Source organism: Candoia aspera, chromosome 8 (genome assembly GCF_035149785.1).
Source record: "Candoia aspera isolate rCanAsp1 chromosome 8, rCanAsp1.hap2, whole genome shotgun sequence".
Classification (NCBI taxonomy): domain Eukaryota; kingdom Metazoa; phylum Chordata; class Lepidosauria; order Squamata; family Boidae; genus Candoia; species Candoia aspera.
In genome coordinates, this window is record NC_086160.1 from 38,634,361 (window position 1) to 38,652,501 (window position 18,141).

Sequence of the window (18,141 nt, forward strand, 5' to 3'; positions counted from 1 at the left end):
TTCATTTTATCAAAATGGTCGGCCCTGTGTATTCCAGTTGTGTAATATGATGCACTTAATCATAGTCACGAGAGTATATAATTTGCTTAGCTAATAACATTTTAAGTAGAAAAGCTCACTGTGAAAGGATATGGAATATGGACTCAAAATCCTAGTTAAGTATAAATTTCATTACAGATAGTCCTAGCTTACTAACCACTCGTTCAATGACCATTCAAAGTTGCGATGGCGCTGAACGAATGGTATTACAACCAGTCCTCAAAGTTCCAGCTGTCACATCACACCCACAGTCACATAATCGTGATTCGGAAACTTGGCAATCACCTTGCACTTACGATGGCTGCAACACCCCATGGTCACGTGATCACCATTTGCAACCTTCCCTGCCAGCTTCCCACAAGCAAAGTTAATGGAGAAGCTGGCAGGGAGGGTCGCAAGTCGCTATGGTAAGTCCCCCCAGCCTCCCTTCGCTCACACTCTGTTTCCCCCAGCCTCTTTTTGCTCAACGGCACCGCCAGCTTCTTCAGCAAAGGATCATTACCTTGTCGTGGTGCTGGAGCTTGAGCACCTCAATGATGCCATGAGCTAAACCGTGAAGGGCCACCCAAGACGGGAAGGTCATGACAGAGAGGTCAGACTAAATGCGATCCCTGGGGAAGGTAATGGCAACCCAGCCCAGTATTCTTGCCATGAAAATAAATGGATCAGTATAACCAGAGATATGTCGGTATACCATTGGAAGATGAGACCCCCAGGTCGGAAGATGGTCAAAATGCTACTGGGGAGGAACAGAGGATGAGCTCAACTAGCCCCAGACATGATGACGCAGCTAGCTCAAAGCCAAAAGGACAGCTAGCGGCCGACGGTGCTGGTGGTGAACGGCGAATCCGATGTTCTAAGGATCAACACACCATTGGAACCTGGAATGTAAGATCTATGAGCCAGGGCAAATTGGATGTGGTTATTGGTGAGATGTCAAGATTAAAGATAGACATTCTGGGTGTCAGTGAACTGAAATGGACTGGAATGGGCCACTTCACATCAAATGACCACCAGATCTACTACTGTGGACAAGAGGACCACAGAAGAAATGGAGTAGCCTTCATAATTAACAGTAAAGTGGCTAAAGCAGTGCTTGGATACAATCCAAAAAACGACAGAATGATCTCAATTCGAATTCAGGGCAAGCCATCTAACATCACAGTGATCCAAATATACGCCCCAACCACAAATGCTGAAGAAGCTGAAGTAGAGCAGTTCTATGAGGATCTGCAGCACCTACTGGACAACACGCCTAAAAGAGATGTTATTTTCATCACAGGAGACTGGAATGCTAAGGTGGGCAGTCAAATGACACCTCGAATTACAGGTAAGTATGGCCTGGGAGAACAAAATGAAGCAGGACATAGGCTGATAGAATTTTGCCAAGACAATTCACTCTGCATAACAAACACTCTCTTCCAACAACCTAAGAGATGGCTTTATACATGGACTTCACCAGATGGACAACACCGAAATCAGATTGATTACATCCTTTGCAGCCAAAGGTGGCGGACATCTAGTCAGTCGGTAAAAACAAGACCTGGAGCTGACTGTAGTTCAGATCACGAACTTCTTCTTGCACAATTTAGGATCAGACTCAAGAGATTAGGGAAGACCCACAGATCAGCTAGATATGAGCTCACTAATATTCCTAAGGAATAAGCAGTGGAGGTGAAAAATCGATTTAAGGGACTGGACTTAGTAGATAGGGTCCCGGAAGAACTCTGGACAGAAGTTGGCAGCATTGTTCAGGAGGCGGCAACAAAATACATCCCAAAGAAAGAGAAAACCAAGAAGGCAAAATGGCTGTCTGCTGAGACACTAGAAGTAGCCCAAGAAAGAAGGAAAGCAAAAGGCAACAGTGATAGGGGGAGATATGCCCAATTAAATGCAAAATTCCAGAGGTTAGCCAGAAGAGATAAGGAATTATTTTTAAACAAGCAATGCGCGGAAGTGGAAGAAAATAGAATAGGAAGGACAAGAGACCTCTTCCAGAAAATTAGAAACATCGGAGGTAAATTCCAGGCAAAAATGGGAATGATCAAAAACAAAGATGGCAAGGACCTAACAGAAGAAGAAGAGATCAAGAAAAGGTGGCAAGAATATACAGAAGACCTTATAGGAAGGATAACAATATCGGGGATAGCTTTGACGGTGTGGTCAGTGAGCTAGAGCCAGACATCCTGAAGAGTGAGGTTGAGTGGGCCTTAAGAAGCATTGCTAATATGATGCTGACATCCCAGCTGAACTGTTCAAAATCTTACAAGATGATGCTGTCAAGGTAATGCATGCTATATGCCAGCACATTTGGAAAACACAAGAATGGCCATCAGATTGGAAAAAATCAGCTTATATCCCCATACCAAAAAAGGGAAACACTAAAGAATGTTCAAACTATCGAACAGTGGCACTCATTTCACATGCCAGTAAGGTAATGCTCAAGATCCTGCAAGGTAGACTTCAGCAGTTCATGGAGTGAGAATTGCCAGATGTACACGCTGGGTTTAGAAAAGGCAGAGGAACTAGAGACCAAATTGCCAATATCCGCTGGATAATGGAAAAAGCCAGGGAGTTTCAGAAAAACATCTATTTCTGTTTTATTGACTATTCTAAAGCCTTTGACTGTGTGGACCATAACAAATTGTGGCAAGTTCTTAGCGGTATGGGGATACCAAGTCATCTTGTATGCCTCCTGAAGAATCTGTATAACGACCAAGTAGCAACAGTAAGAACAGACCACGGAACAACGGACTGGTTTAATATTGGGAAAGGAGTATGGCAGGGCTGTATACTCTCACCCTACCTATTCAACTTGTATGCAGAAGACATCATGTGACAAGCTGGGCTTGAGGAATCCAAGGCTGGAGTTAAAATCTCTGGAAGAAACATTAACAATCTCAGATATGCAGATGATACCACTTTGATGGCTGAAAGCGAAGAGGAACTGAGGAGCCTTATGATGAAGGTGAAAGAAGAAAGTGCAAAAGCTGGTTTGCAGCTAAACCTCAAAAAAACCAAGATTATGGCAACCAGCTTGATTGATAACTGGCAAATAGAGGGAGAAAATGTAGAAGCAGTGAAAGACTTTGTATTCCTAGGTGCAAAGATTACTGCAGATGCTGACTGCAGTCAGGAAATCAGAAGACGCTTAATCCTTGGGAGAAGAGCAATGACAAATCCCGATAAAATAGTTAAGAGCAGAGACATTGTCCTAACTACCAGGAAACACACTGAGACAATGAACTGGTCTCTAATATTTATTACTAGTACTTAACAAGAATCCTAACAAACTGAAGAAGCGTGGGAAAAACCCAGACATATAACCCCCAAGGGTTAAGGCGGTCCCGATCTGTGTCTCTTTGAATGGCTGAACAGTTCCTCAGTGCTACGCATGCGCTTGACAGTCTGGGTGGGAGCCCCCTGCTCACCATCCTTACTCATGACAGACATCACACTGACGACAAAGGCCCGCATAGTTAAAGCAATGGTGTTCCCTGTAGTAACATATGGCTGCGAGAGCTGGACCATAAGGAAGGCTGAGTGAGGGAAGATAGATGCTTTTTAACTGTGGTGTTGGAGGAAAATTCGGAGAGTGCCTTGGACTGCCAGAAGATCAAACCAGTCCATCCTCCAGGAAATAAAGCCAGACTGCTCACTTGAGGGAATGATATTAAAGGCAAAACTGAAATACTTTGGCCACATAATGAGAAGACAGGACAGCCTGGAGAAGGTGCTGATGCTAGGGAGAGTGGAAGGCAAAAGGAAGAGGGGCCGACCAAGGGCAAGGTGGATGGATGATATTCTAGAGGTGATGGACTCGTCCCTGGGGGTGTTGACGACCGACAGGAAGCTCTGGCGTGGGCTGGTCCATGAAGTCACAAAGAGTCGGAAGCGACTAAACGAATAAACAACAAACCGCCAGCTTCCCCTGCTTCCGCCAGCTTTCGTTCACTTGTGCAGCAGTGCACCCTGCTTCCCCTGGCCTCCCTTTGCTGACACAGGACCTGTGCTGGGCCTCCCAGGGCCGCCCGAAACCCCTGCAGTCCCCACCTATGACAACCCCACGCTCCTTACCTGGGACTCCCACTGCTTCCCACTTAACAACCTACCCATCTTGGGGTTATGACAGCAACCAGGATTGTCACTTAGCAATGCGGCATGTGACATTGCGCTTTACAACCACATCACTTAGTGACGGCAATCCCATTCCCAATTGCCATCATAAGGACTACCTATACTAGAATATGTTACCTACAAATCGGCTGTTGAATTATTTTCAACCAATACTGCTAGCCAGGATAAGTAAGATAATATGTATCTTTCTCACTTATTTACGTATGATTGTGTACCAATCAGCTGTCTTTAGGGAAAGAAAAGGATATAGCTTTCCAAGTTTTACTTCTAGAGTGCATTCTTGCATTCAAAAAAGCAAGAAGTACACTGTATTTTGAGTCATCTGCACTCCTACTGCAGAATTCAACTAGTATTAAAAATAGTGCAAATTAACCTATAGATCCTTTTTTTGAATAACTGCAGTGGGAACAAGAATAATGCAAAATAGTGAATATTTTAAAATACTTTATTTTTTAGTAATTGAACTCTGATTTTTTTGACTGTTAATAAAATAATAGAATTTGGTCATAATCATAGAATAAATGTTAGCTTTGTCTTTGCAGGAGAAACTGGAGTTACTTTTAATTAAAAATGCCTAACTCTAAAAGCAGATCTCGGCATAGGCACAAAGTTAGTCAAGAAGCTGGCCGGCGTGAATTAGTCTCCAGGTCCTTGCAAAGTGCTCAGCACTGTCTGGAGGATCAGGACTTTGGAACTGCATATGCTCACTATCTCTTGGTATTAAACATAGCTCCTGAGCTTAAAAATGATGTTAAGGTAAGAAATTCTCTGCTCATTTGTCCCCTCTCCTAAATAAATATGTGTGCCACAAATACATAGTTAAGATACTACACTAGCGATTGTGTGTACTTTATTTACTTACTTACTTACTTACTTACTTACTTACTTACCGGAAATACATTTTCATAATAATTCTCTAAATGTATGCATAACTTTTCCTTTTTTTCAGGAAACATTTCAATTTACCCTTTTGAAATGGGCAGAAGAGCTGGATTCTCTTGCACGAATTCAAGATTTATTTGATTGCTATGAGCATGCCCTGGAATTATATCCTAATGATGAAGTCATATGTAACAGTATGGGGGAACATCTTTTCAGGTGTGAAGTTATCCTTAATTAGCTGTATTTTGAATAAGTATTGTAACAAACATTCATAAAGCTTCTGAGTCAAGGTCCTTCATGTAAATATATTGCAAAGTTATTAACTGAATACAGTTCTTAATTCTAAATATGTAGGTGTTTACTTCTGTTTTAATTCTTCTTTTTGCAAAACGATATGAGCCTGACGGCTTCTCTTTTGTCCTTTAGCTGAGACTCATTACAGCAAACTCTAAATGGAAATATACCCATTAATTTCTGGGCTGCTGTTTCATTGTATTTTATGTTTAGTCTTAAGATTCATTCTCATCACCATTCTGTGCATAGGAATATTGTTTGTCCCAGGTTAATTTCCACAATGGAAATGGGTAACTGTATCTCAGTAGTTTGTTATCAAGTCATGCTTTCATAAGAGCAAAACTTTTATTTAGATTCAACATTACTGAGACAATTTATAGCAGAGGTAGTCCTCACTTAACTATCACAATTGGGACTGGCAACTTGTTGCTAAGCGACACAGTAGTTAAACAAGACATCTCGTGACCATGACGGACTTACGACCTCACTTATACCACAATCGTGATGGGAGTTACCACAGGTCTTTAAGCAAAACATCACGTGACTACAACTTGGATTTTGCTGCCAGATTCTCCATTGACTCTGCTTGTTGGAAGCCTGCTGTGACACACGCATATGGCGATCATGTGACCGTGGGATGCTGCAAAGGTCGTAAACCCTGCTGGTTGCGAAGCACCCAAATCTCGATCATATGACTGCAGAAATGCTGTTATGGTCGTAAGTGCAAGGACTGATCATAAAGTTACTTTTTCAGAGCTGTCATAACTTCAAACAGTTGCTAAACAGGGCAAATTGTTAAGTGAGGACTACCTGTAAACACTTCTTCCAAGACTTACTTACACAGCCTAAGTGTCATTTGTTCATTTCCAACAATAAACCAGAATTACCATTTAGATTTTTCTGTGGTTTAAACGGTTATATGTCTTCTTACTACAAATGTAGATTTTTGTCGACTTTCTATGGTTCCAAATCTTAATTTAAACTTATGTTTTTATTGGTTATGTAATTTTTTCTGTTAGGATGGGTTTTAGAGATGAAGCAGCTGCATATTTTCATAAAGCTGTGAAGCTAAACCCTGACTTTCCTGATGCAAAGGAGAACTTTTATCGGGTTGCCAACTGGGTGGTAGAACGATGGCATTTCGTCATGCTTAATGACTCCAACAGAAATTTGTTGTATCAAAAAGCAATCCAGAAAGCAGTCCATTCAGGATATAGAAGTGTACTTGATATTGGAACAGGAACAGGAATTCTCAGGTTTGTTGAAACTTCATGAGATTAATATTGTCATGTTTATTTACCAAGTAATAATGACTAAATATTAGTGACAAATATTTTAGTATACCAATTTAAATAAAAAGTGGCCAGATTGCACTCAAGGGCTTTCAATCTTATGCCCAGTAACTTGGAGTAATTGCCATGAATTCATTAACATACCTCCAAATAGATGCTGAGAGACTTTCACTATTACAGCCCTACAATCTTTGTAGCAGGATTGAACAGCCATTCTTCCCTTACAGTTTTTTAGCTATTCTGACATTCCCACTTGTTACAAAGTTTGAGATTCTATCTCTATAGCAGATAAAGTTGAGGAGGCTACAGCTAAACAAGACTGAAGGCTCACCACCCTAGTTTATTTTGGTTTAAAATGAGGTTTGATATAACTAGCTTTTTTCTTGTTTTAAAAGTTTAAGGAAATAATTACATTGTTTCTTATTACCTGAACTTTGTGTTTCTGCCCACCTATTATGCCACAGGACTTTTAAGAATAAATATCAAACATTTTAATACAGAAATCACATTAAAGTTAAAGTATTAGCATTTTGTCCAAACAAAAATTTATTACAATTTCTACAGAATGTCTTCTGCTTTTCCAGTATGTTTGCTAAAAAGGCTGGAGCATCTTCTGTCTATGCTTGCGAGTTGTCGAAGACTATGTATGAATTGGCTTGTGAAGTGCTAGCTGCAAACAATTTGGATGAAGAAATCAAACTTTTTCACATGAAATCCCTTGATATAGAAATTCCAAAGCACATACCTGAAAGGTTATATCTTAAATTTTATTGTGATATCTTGAATTAAAGTAATATGCTATTCATTGATAACATTATGAATAATGTTACTCATATTCTCCAAAGTAGCAAGGGCAAATCCTTGTGTTTTATGAAATGTTACTCGTTTTGTTTATGCTTCTACCAAAATGAACTTTTAAGTTGCAATCTTTTATTGACTTTATGTTGAAACAATGTAATAGTATTGTGCTATGCAGCTGAAGCATATTTACTCAGAAGCCTAATACTGAATTCACAGTCACTTATTTCCAGTTAAGTGGATAGAGGATTGCAATTTAAATAAAATCATTATATAAAATGCAAAATAAAAAAGATACCAATGACAGTGTCTTCACCTTGCCTCCAATTCCAAACATCTACTACTAAACTGTTTTTGTACTTTATATTAAAATACTAAGGACTAGTTTTTAGAGCAAGTATATAAGAAGGGACACTGTTTTATCCAAGAAGCTCACTGGGAGGTGATCACAACGATCTTGTCTAAGAAAGGACTGTTACTTTCAGGTTATTAGATTTAAGCTTTATAATTTTTTAAGGTTTCTTGTTATAACTATTTTTTTATATTTAATAGAGTTTCCCTTGTTATCACTGAAACAGTAGATTCTGGATTATTTGGTGAGGGAATTGTAGAAAGCTTGATCCATGCTTGGGAACACTTACTTTTACCACCAGAGGTAAGTATTTCTGAGTTCATGAAAGCTTATGCTTCTTCAAAAATTGATTAGTCTGAAAAGTTGCTATCAGACTTTTTTGCAGTCCATTAGCTAAAATATAAGTATTGCTTCTTAATATATGAACAGTAAATGAATCTAATTGTACAGTTTTTAATCTATGTCTGTTTTGCAGCCTATTGATGGCAGAGATGATTCTAAAAACTATGGTAAAGTAATTCCAGCAGGAGCTACTATGTGGGGCATGGCAGTGGAGTGCCAAGAGATACGCAGACATCATAGGTATATTTGTTACTGTTGTATGTGGAAAAAATTGTTTAAACTTTAGACAAGAACAGAAAGTGTCTTACTTTTAAAGAAAATATTTTTGTCTCTGTCCTTTTTTCACTAACTTCATAGTGAACAACTTTAAAAGCATGCTAGTAAGCATGGTGAAATATCACTATGCATATATAAATGCTGATAATAACTTTATACTGTACTGACATTCATAAAACACAGTTCCCTCATTTCCACATTGTAGGGCAATTTATGTATTTCCCAGGCAGATACTTATATAATTTATAAGGGACGCGGTGGCGCTGCGGGTTAAACCTCTGAGCTGCTGAGCTTGCCGATTGGAAGGTCGGCGGTTCGAATCCGTGTGACGGAGTGAGCTCCCGTTGCTAGTCCCAGCTCCTGCCAACCTAGCAGTTCGAAAACATGCAAATGGGAGTAGATTAATAGGTACCGCTTCAGCGGGCAGGTAACGGCGTTCCGTGTAGTCATGCTGGCCACATGACCACGGAAGTGTCTACGGACAAACGCCGGCTCTTTGGCTTTGAAATGGAGATGAGCACAGTCCCCTAGAGTCGGACACGACTGGACTTAATGTCAAGGGAAACCTTTACCTTTACCTACTTATATAGTTTATTTATATTTTTCATCCATTCATTAGCAAAGTTTCTTTGTATAAGTTACACACTAAATAAATTACTGTAAATAATACACTCTCCCAAATCAGGTAATATGTTTGTGTGTATATGTGCAAATGTGGTGTAGTGGTTATAACGTTAGACTAAAAGCAATGAGACCTAGGTTGTAGTCCAGCCTCAGTCACAGAAGGTCGCTCACTCTAGCCCAACCTACCTCCCAGGATTGTTGGAGTCAGGTGAAAAGTAGGATGGAGCATTCTGTACACTGCCTTTGCTTCTGAATGTAAGGTAGGATGTAAATCTAACAAATAAATATACACATGCATTAATATATGTATTATATAAAAGCCAAGTATTGTGGATATTTAGCATTCACAAGACTGAACTATAACATATAAATATAAAAATACAGTCTGCTGCTGAAAAGATATATGAGGGAGCCAGACCCAGAGGGCCTTTCCTTTAAAACATAGGCTCTACTATAGTGACATAACAGAGAAGCATCTCAGAAGCTGATTACGGTTTTCTTTCTTGCTTGATGTCTGATTATGTGAGTGCTCAAATTCTAAGGTTTATGATATATAAATTAAAACAAATTTTTAAAAAAACTTTAAGAACTTGCTGAATGTCAGTGATTTACAAGATATTAAGGGGTATGAGTCACAAGTTACATTATTTGAAAACAATGGATGGAAAATGGAAGGCTAAGAAAAAATGGTCTGCTTAAGCCCCAATTGAGTATACTCTTCTACAAATGTTTATTAGATTTGGACATGAGATTGAAATTCCATCCTATGGTATGCAGGGACGTTTCAGTAAGAATAAAATGGGAAAAGATATCTTTCCTTTTTTCCCTACTTTCCAGAAGCCAATCCCCCCACCAGCTATATTTAAGTAAAGCTAGCCTAAATAGGATTTCTTCAGTGTACAGCGGGCTTCAGGAGAGGAGATAACATTTCATCATTACCCTAAAAATTACCTTCTCTGAAAGTCCTGCTTTTCAGATTTCAAAACTTTCAAGTGAGACTTTTTAATACGCAAAACACCACACCTAATTGGAAAATAAGGTATTTATAATGAAAAGGAAATCTGCTTGAATTTGTCTTGTCAACTCTAATTTTTATCAGTTCCTTTTTTCAGAGTGGATGTAAAAGAAATTGCTGGTGTCTGTTTGCCAGAAACATTGAAGTTTTGCAGTCCAACTTATACTTCTGTAAACTCCACTGAAACCCTTGAACCTTACACTACTGAAAGGCTCAGCAGAGTACCTGGGGCTTATAAAGTTCTTACGGAAACTTTTCAAGTTTTGACAGTCAATTTTAATAATTTGCAGGTAATTTATTGGCACAAGAAAAGACTAATAATTACCAATTATTACTATAGATTTGAAAAAAGAATTTCATCAGGATAATATCTTTATTCCATACGATATTTTAACATTGTTTAATGAGAGCATATATTTTCCATATTAAGTATTTATCGGTAACATTGTATGCATGCTTTAGATACATGCCTAACAGCTGAAATCTTACTGTCCTTCACCCAATTGGCTGTCCTAATCTTGTAGAATCTATTTGTCAGCCATGACAATAGGTTTTTTCTGTGCAGGCAGCTAGTGTTACCTCCTTGACATGAATGTGTGTGAGTGGAACTGTTACAGTGCTCAAACAAAAGAAGTACTTATTGGAGTCAGTTCTTATATTTCAGGCAGAATTTCAACTGAAGTACAATTGTAGAATAAAAATTTAAGTGGAAGCACTTGAAAAATAAGGTGATAGAAGATTTATACAGGTCATTATGCATTAGAAAGAGAGAAGAATTTGGAAGATAGCTCAAACAACTCCACCAATTCATTTATTTTAATTTCTTTGGGAAAAAATATATGGAAAGTAACTATAATCATTGCAGATAGACTGTAAGCCAATAATAGGTCTTAAAAGAGGATGAATGTTTTCTCTAGAGTAAGCACAGTCCTTATTTCTTAGCCATAAAGGCAAAATCTTGATATGCGACTCTTGTTTACAGTTAATTGTTTTAAGCAATATGTTTGAATGGGAATAATAATGGTGTGCCTCAGTAGCAATACCTACACTTTACCTGACATCTAAGATTAATAGTTGGAGTATAGCAGAACACTCAGCTGAACTTGCCTACAAGCTATAATGAAATGATTCATAGCATGTTCTGTCTAATGGCTAAATTTTTAATATTAGGTATTTGATTTTTTTTTACAAAGTTGAATGTTGAGTTTAGTTTGCATAAAATCATGAAAGGATGTTTTAGAAATAAATAAGTGAACAAGCTAGAACTAGGCAATTCAGTCATTGCACCTAGACTTTCTATTGGTTCTTTTCAGTGTAAAAGGAAACCTGTATTTGAAACTAAGCACACATAAACACACCTTCTCTGTCTCCCACTTCCTCCCTCCCTCCTTTCAGCAGATCTTATGGAAAGTATTTCAACATCTATAAATACAATCCATAAGTTCTATTACAGTTACGCGTGTTCTTTTTTTCATTACAGATATTACATACAGTAATCTATTACTATTTATCTATGTTTTTGTTAATAATATCAGTTCTGTATTTGAGCTGTTTTAGAGAAAACAAATACTTCCGAAATTATGTTTTGGGGTGGAAAGTGATTAACAATTGATAGTAACTTACAATCTTGTTTTTCTTTTATACTTGACCAGGAACTAAAAAGCTTGTCAACTAGTAAGCTATCCAAGATTAAGATACCCATTATTAAAGAAGGAATACTAGATGCTATTGTAGTCTGGTTTACACTACACCTTGATGATGAACATATTCTTTCTACAAGTCCAAATGTGGACACCTGTTGGGAGCAAGCAGTCTATCCTGTACAAGGTCTCCTTGGTATGTCTTTTATTTTATTAAAACCAAAAGTATATTTTCTATTTTTTTGGTTATTTAAATTTGAGAAAAAAGGAGATTAATCATATAAAAGTACAGATCTATAGATAAAAGAAATGTCATTTGATTACATGAACTTATAAGAACAAAAATAGAAGGCCATTCCCCCTGAGATCTGAATAGCTCCTACTCTGTTGGCTTCTGAAGAGCCATAAAGACCAGGCTGTTCTCCCAGGCCTTGGGTGGTTGGTGTACCATTTGTTGGATGTCAGTTGTTGATGGGTTGTTTTGGGGTTTGCCAGGTTCACCATTTTGCTGTTCTTTGTCTTCTTTGTTTGAGTGTGGTACTGTTGCTTGTTGGACTTCGTTATACTATTTTCATATTGTTTTGGTGTATTGTGAGCAGCCCAGCGTCATTTGGAGTTGAGCGACATCAAATCAAATAAATAAATATGGTATAAACTTTGGGACAGTAGTGTATATCTGTGTCTTTGTGTCACACACATGCACACAGTTAATATATAGACACATATTTGGGGAGGGAATGTGTTGTAAGAATTGAAAGGAAATATAGAGATAATTACCATAATCATAGCATTTCACAGTCTTCAAAATTGAATTAATTGGCCTGGAATGTTTTCAGAAGTGTCATGTTTTTCAAGGGCTCCACCTCCCTAAAACAGTTGATATATTTATTTATTTATATTTCAAATTTTATTTATTTATTTTATTTTCTATCCCGCCTTTATTATTTTTTATAAATACCTCAAGGGGGCTAACATACCTAATACTCCTTTCTCCTCCTGTTTTCCCCACAACAACCACCCTGTGAGGTGAGTTGGGCTGAGAGAGGGTGACTGGCCCAAGGTCACCCAGCTGGCTTTCATGCCTAAGGTGGGACTAGATCTCACAGTCTCCTGGTTTCTAGTCCACTACCTGAACCACTAGACTAAACTGGCTGCATACTTGTCTTTGCATATTTGAGCTCTTGAAAAATGTTGGCAGATCCAAAATAAACTGTGCATATTTTACAAAATTAAGGTAGGGCATTTTGAAGATGATTTCTTCCTTTTTTTTTTCTTCCTTGGTGCTTATCTTTTTCATTCTTGGTATTCACACACATACAGTATCATCCTAAATTAATACACTGGAGCTTAACCAAATACTATCTGTTTCATTTTTCTAACCAAACAACAGGATATTATTTAAGCCAGCCTTTCTCAACTTTTTGACCCTGGAGGAACCCTTGAAATATTTTTCAGGCCTCAGGAAACCCATGCACATTCAGGCTCAAATATAGGCCAGAAGTTACAAAATTATTATAGTTGTTTCAGGTATAGGCCTGTATATATGCATTAACAGTGTTCTTAAACTAAAAATAAAGAATGAAAGTTACCTTTTTAATGTTACATTGGCCAAATTTGAAATACTTTAATTTTTTTATAGTAAATTTTATTAGGTTTCAAGAAAAGAATAAAAACAAAAAAAAACAAAAAACTACAAAGAAAGGAAAAAAACCCCTAAAAAGGTGTGGAAACACAAAAGAATTTTTTTTTTAATTACAAAAAGAAATTTGTAATTAAATGGCTTCTGACTTTCAACAGCAAGGATATACAAAAATTTCCATAATCTCTATATTAAACCAAAACACTACATTATTTCTATAAGTCATTCCACTTTAACACATAATAAAAATCACTAAGTCAGTTACTCCTCCCCTTATATTAAGATAAAGAAAGAAAAGTTCATATAAACCTTGTAAATGTCTTTCTCCTCTCAAAAGATAAAACATATTGAATATTCCCTTCCTACCACTATTCTATACATTTCTGTCTACTATAATAAAAATCAAATTAAAAAGCACAGAAGTTGTCTGCTATTATACTTAATAGTACAACAATTTTAATAATCCTAATCTTAAATCCAAAAAACAAAGACAATTCAAAACAGTAATTCCATATCTTTAAAGGGAAATAGCATCAATCAAATCCTTAAAGCAAACCAGATGAACATTCTTTAACCCCTATCCCACTCCAAAATAAACCAAAGCAGTTACATATCCCCACAATATGCACAGAGCTTTCCTCTTGAAAGAATGAAACAGCCCAGCTGCCCCCCTCAAAGTTTCCAGGTTCTTTTCAGAGCATTCCATCAGGAGATCGATTTTACTTATGGCTTGCAGATCACTCTCTCCCTTAGATTTCTCCAACTCCATTATCCAATCTTCATCCAGCATCTCGATAAAAATCCCAATTTCAGTCTTAAAATACCTTCCTATCAATCTTAAATTCCTCAATTTCATCCACCACATCCCCAACCTGGTGGCACATTTTAGATCTCATATTTTCCACAATGTCCTGGATATCTTACATAAAAGTTTGATAGAAGTCAGAAGAAATCTGTTTAAAATCCTGGTGAAAGTCAGAAAGAATCTGCTTGAAATCCTCCATGTCTCACATAGTAGATTATGGCACCCGCTAGGAGCTTTACCAGTGAAAGTCGAAGATATGAAAAAGTTCCAGAGTGTGTTTACACAAAGTGAAAGTGAGATAAGCAGACACAGTTCCCAAGGGAAAGTGAAGATAGAAAGCTGAAGGTTCAAATCAGCCTATTCAAAGTGTAGGAAAATGCTAATATCTTCAAATTTAATACAAAAATAATAACAGGAAGACAATTGTTTACTCTCAATCTTTATAATTTCCTTTGGAAGGAAACAGCAATCCAAAACTTAAAAGATTTTTTTTTAAAGTAATCCCAAAAATAACATTAAGCATTATGGGGTACATATACTTAAACATTATGGGGTACATATACTTAAAAAAAAAGGTGATTTAGAAATGGGGTGGCTCATCTTAGTGTCCCTTTAAGGCTACAGTGCAACTTGGAAAGTGATGAAGTCCCCGCCTCCCAGCTGGCTCATTCCAGTCGAATGCAAAATGCTGTTTGCGATCTTCTGGCTGCAAGCAGCCATCTGGAGGACAGATGGGATGATTCCAGGTGTTCTCCTTGGTCCAGAGAGCGTTTCTGGGATTCAGGAAAACCTGCCTGAGCCCGAAAAAAGTTACCATGTTGTCAGCTCCACCTGCTGAACCAGCAGGCACAACCATTTAGTCCACCATTCCCACTGTAAGCCCCATTCCCACCAGAAGCCATGTGAAATGATTTTTTAAATAAATTGTGAATTCCCAGACAATCCCTAGTGACCTTTTGCGGAACCCTAGGGTTCCACAGAACTCTGGTTGAGAAACCCTGCTTTAAGCAATGGGAAATGAAAAATCATATTGCACAGAATATGGATATTGTGCCAAATTCTAAATATGTGACCCCTGTCCTTTATAGGAAATAAAAATAAATAAATTTCAGTGTGGTGGACAGAAGCGCTGCCCTATTTGGAATAGCCCTGTATTTTGACAAGTACATAGAAGTCGTGACAGATCTGATGGCTTTGAGTAGGGTTATGAAACAGTAGAAGAGGAAAGAGAGAGTCCAACAAGGCTCTATTCTCTAGTGAAAAGATAAAATGTTTCTTTTGGTTCTTTTCCCCCCCAAGACCAAAGAAACAGAAAGGCTGGAGGAAAAGGAAAGGCTAGAAAATGTTGAGCAATCTTGCATTGTCTGGAGCTAACAAACAGTTTGGCAGGATTGAATCTATGCAGTTTCTTCCAAAAGCCTCCCTTTGAAGAGACATTGCCAGCTTGCTGGGGACAGTATGCTTCCCGCTATGGAACAACTAAGTGTGTAGTCTTGCCTGATCTATCAAGGCTGCACCTTCAGATAGAATTTGCCAGCTATAATTGCCTGCTGGTAATTTAAATAACCTGGACTCTGTACCTGTACCTGTTATTCTTTTATTTTGTTTTGAAGGCGTTATCTAACTTCAGAGGATTGAAACTTCAGAGAGAAGATTATGCCTTCTGTGTAAAAGAGAATAAACCTTCTCCCTGAGAGTTAGGGAATAGGTAAGACTAAACCTAGCTTCAGCCTTGCATTCTTGACCGGGCCAGTAACTGAGAGGCCTTGCGTGTGCAGTGGTATATTCACTTCTCTTCCTAGATGCACTCCATATAGTGAACCTACACTTAACAGAACTTAACCTATAATACACAATTTTCTTCTATAAAGAAAAAGAAAAAAGTAATGATCAACTCCACCAACCATTGTGGAAATACTGAAATTGTCATATTTCACCTACTCAGGCAAAAATGAACCAGACAAGAAAATCCAAGAAATAATAATATGTATTAAATAAAATTAGGAAGCCATAACTAGAAGAATTTCAGCATTGATCATAACTAGCCCTAATTATAGAGCCAAGGTTTCTTGCACTTAGGTTTTTTTCCTACCCTACCTAACAGATTACTTGGCCCTCTATTTTGAATGGGCTATCTTGTTTCCATCTCTTTCAGCAACAAATTTGTTCTTTACTATTCCTGTGAGAACTGATTCTCACAGAACATATCTAACAATATTATAGATCTATTCAACCACACATTGGGATAGAGAGTAGAGTCAGTTCTTGGTTGGGGCTATCCTGCCTGCACATATGGCAACCTGGAGAACTTTTTTGCCAATTATGATTCAAAAAATATTCTAGTATGACATTAATTGGTGCATCAACACAAAAATATCATTTTTCATGTATGCTGTTGGACATGCACTGACTTAGCAAACATTGCTTTTGGAAGAATACTCTTAGGTTCTATAGTTTTTATGCAAATAAAAAAAAATCTGACATAGAAATGGGTATAATTCAAACTCAATGTACTTAAGATGGAAGTCCTTGAAAAAGAAACTTAAGAGACAGATTACATATGAGACAGCTGAACTATAATTCATAAAGTACAGTTCACTTCCTATGACTTGAATTAAGTTAAATTTTATTGTTGTTTTCCCTTAATTACACTACACATGTTAATTAAATCAGGGCAAGATTTTATGAACAGCTATTATTAATAGTGTAGGTTTTGTTCCTTTTACAGAAATAGATTAGTGTCATTTTTGATGTAATAAAGCAGTTACATTTGTAGATTTAGAATGAGTTCAGTAAAAGCAATCATAATGCCATGCTTCATTAGGACATAAGAGATAGTAATATAGAATTTGGAATGACTGAGAGATAAATTAAAAATAGAACAATTAAGAAAAGTGAAGCCTAATTCAACTTGGTAGTTGGATCATTATAATCTGTTTTCATGCATAACTGAAGTCTGTTATTTGTGGCTTTTAGTCTAGCAAAAAAAGTGCTGTGATTATTTATTTATTTTATTCCATTTTTACACTGCCTGACTCCCAACAACTCTGGGTGGTTCGCATGAAGCATGAAAACTATAAAACAATAAAAACAGCAATAAAGAATAAACCCCAAAAAGAAGAATGGCAAAAGCCAGGAAGAAATAAAGCACACACCTACTCCTACACCCATCCTGGCCAAAGGCCTAGACAAACAGCCAGGTCCTTAAGGCCCCCAAAATGTCAGTAGGGGGGAGCCATCCAGATCCCAGAGTAAACATGCTTAGGAGTAAACCCAAGAAAACATGCTTAAGAATATGTTGTTAATTTCTAACAATCTGTGTGTGCAAATCATTCAAGTGAGGCACTTTAAGGACCCATTCCTTGAAGCAACTACAGACATTGAAGCCTTGCTGTGGCTGTTTTGAGGCCCTCCCACAGCCTTCTGGATTGTTCCTTATCAAGAGGTTTGTACAGCTGTAATCTCTAGTAATCTCTGTAGCTTTCTATCATGGATTATTTAATAGATATAATGCCCCTTAATGCCTGTTTGAGGGATTAAGTAGAAACTGAATTGTGGGAATTTGGTACTTACCCTGGATAAAAAGACTGAGATGCAAATTCCACAATTGTATAAGATGGGTAGGGTTGTGTAGCTAACTAGACTACCTGTTTATTTGCCTCTCTTACCCCATTTCTTGGGGGGGGGGGGTAGTGGTAGCTCAGTGGTTAAGACGCCAGGCTTGTCGACCGGAAGGTTGCAAGTTCGGTGGTTCGAGACCCGAGCGCCTCATGACAGAGTGAGCTCCTGAACTCGCCCCAGCTTTTGCCAACCTAGCAATTTGAAAGCGTGCAAATAGATACCACTTCGGCAGGAAAATAACAGCGTTCCATGGCTGTCGTGCTGGCCACATGACTGCGGAAGTGTCTTCAGACGACGCTGGCTCTTTGGCCATGAAGCAGGGATGAGCACCGCCCCCTAGTGATGGACACAACTAAACAGGAACCTTTACCTTTGACCTTTACCT

At 37.9% G+C, this 18,141-nt stretch overlaps 1 protein-coding gene across 3 annotated transcripts in view; it reads left to right on the plus strand.

Moving 5' to 3' along the window:
* Nucleotides 1-18,141, plus strand: part of PRMT9 (protein arginine methyltransferase 9) — a 31,819-nt gene that overhangs the window by 5,754 nt on the left and 7,924 nt on the right. For all 3 annotated transcript variants that reach the window (XM_063309833.1, XM_063309832.1, XM_063309830.1), the window contains exons 2-9: nucleotides 4,719-4,932; nucleotides 5,126-5,274; nucleotides 6,372-6,608; nucleotides 7,229-7,396; nucleotides 7,995-8,097; nucleotides 8,270-8,376; nucleotides 10,149-10,341; nucleotides 11,704-11,887. In XM_063309833.1, the coding sequence (XP_063165903.1) occupies nucleotides 4,747-4,932; nucleotides 5,126-5,274; nucleotides 6,372-6,608; nucleotides 7,229-7,396; nucleotides 7,995-8,097; nucleotides 8,270-8,376; nucleotides 10,149-10,341; nucleotides 11,704-11,887 (1,327 nt within the window). In that variant the 5' untranslated portion in view covers nucleotides 4,719-4,746. The remainder of the gene's footprint in view (nucleotides 1-4,718; nucleotides 4,933-5,125; nucleotides 5,275-6,371; nucleotides 6,609-7,228; nucleotides 7,397-7,994; nucleotides 8,098-8,269; nucleotides 8,377-10,148; nucleotides 10,342-11,703; nucleotides 11,888-18,141) is intronic.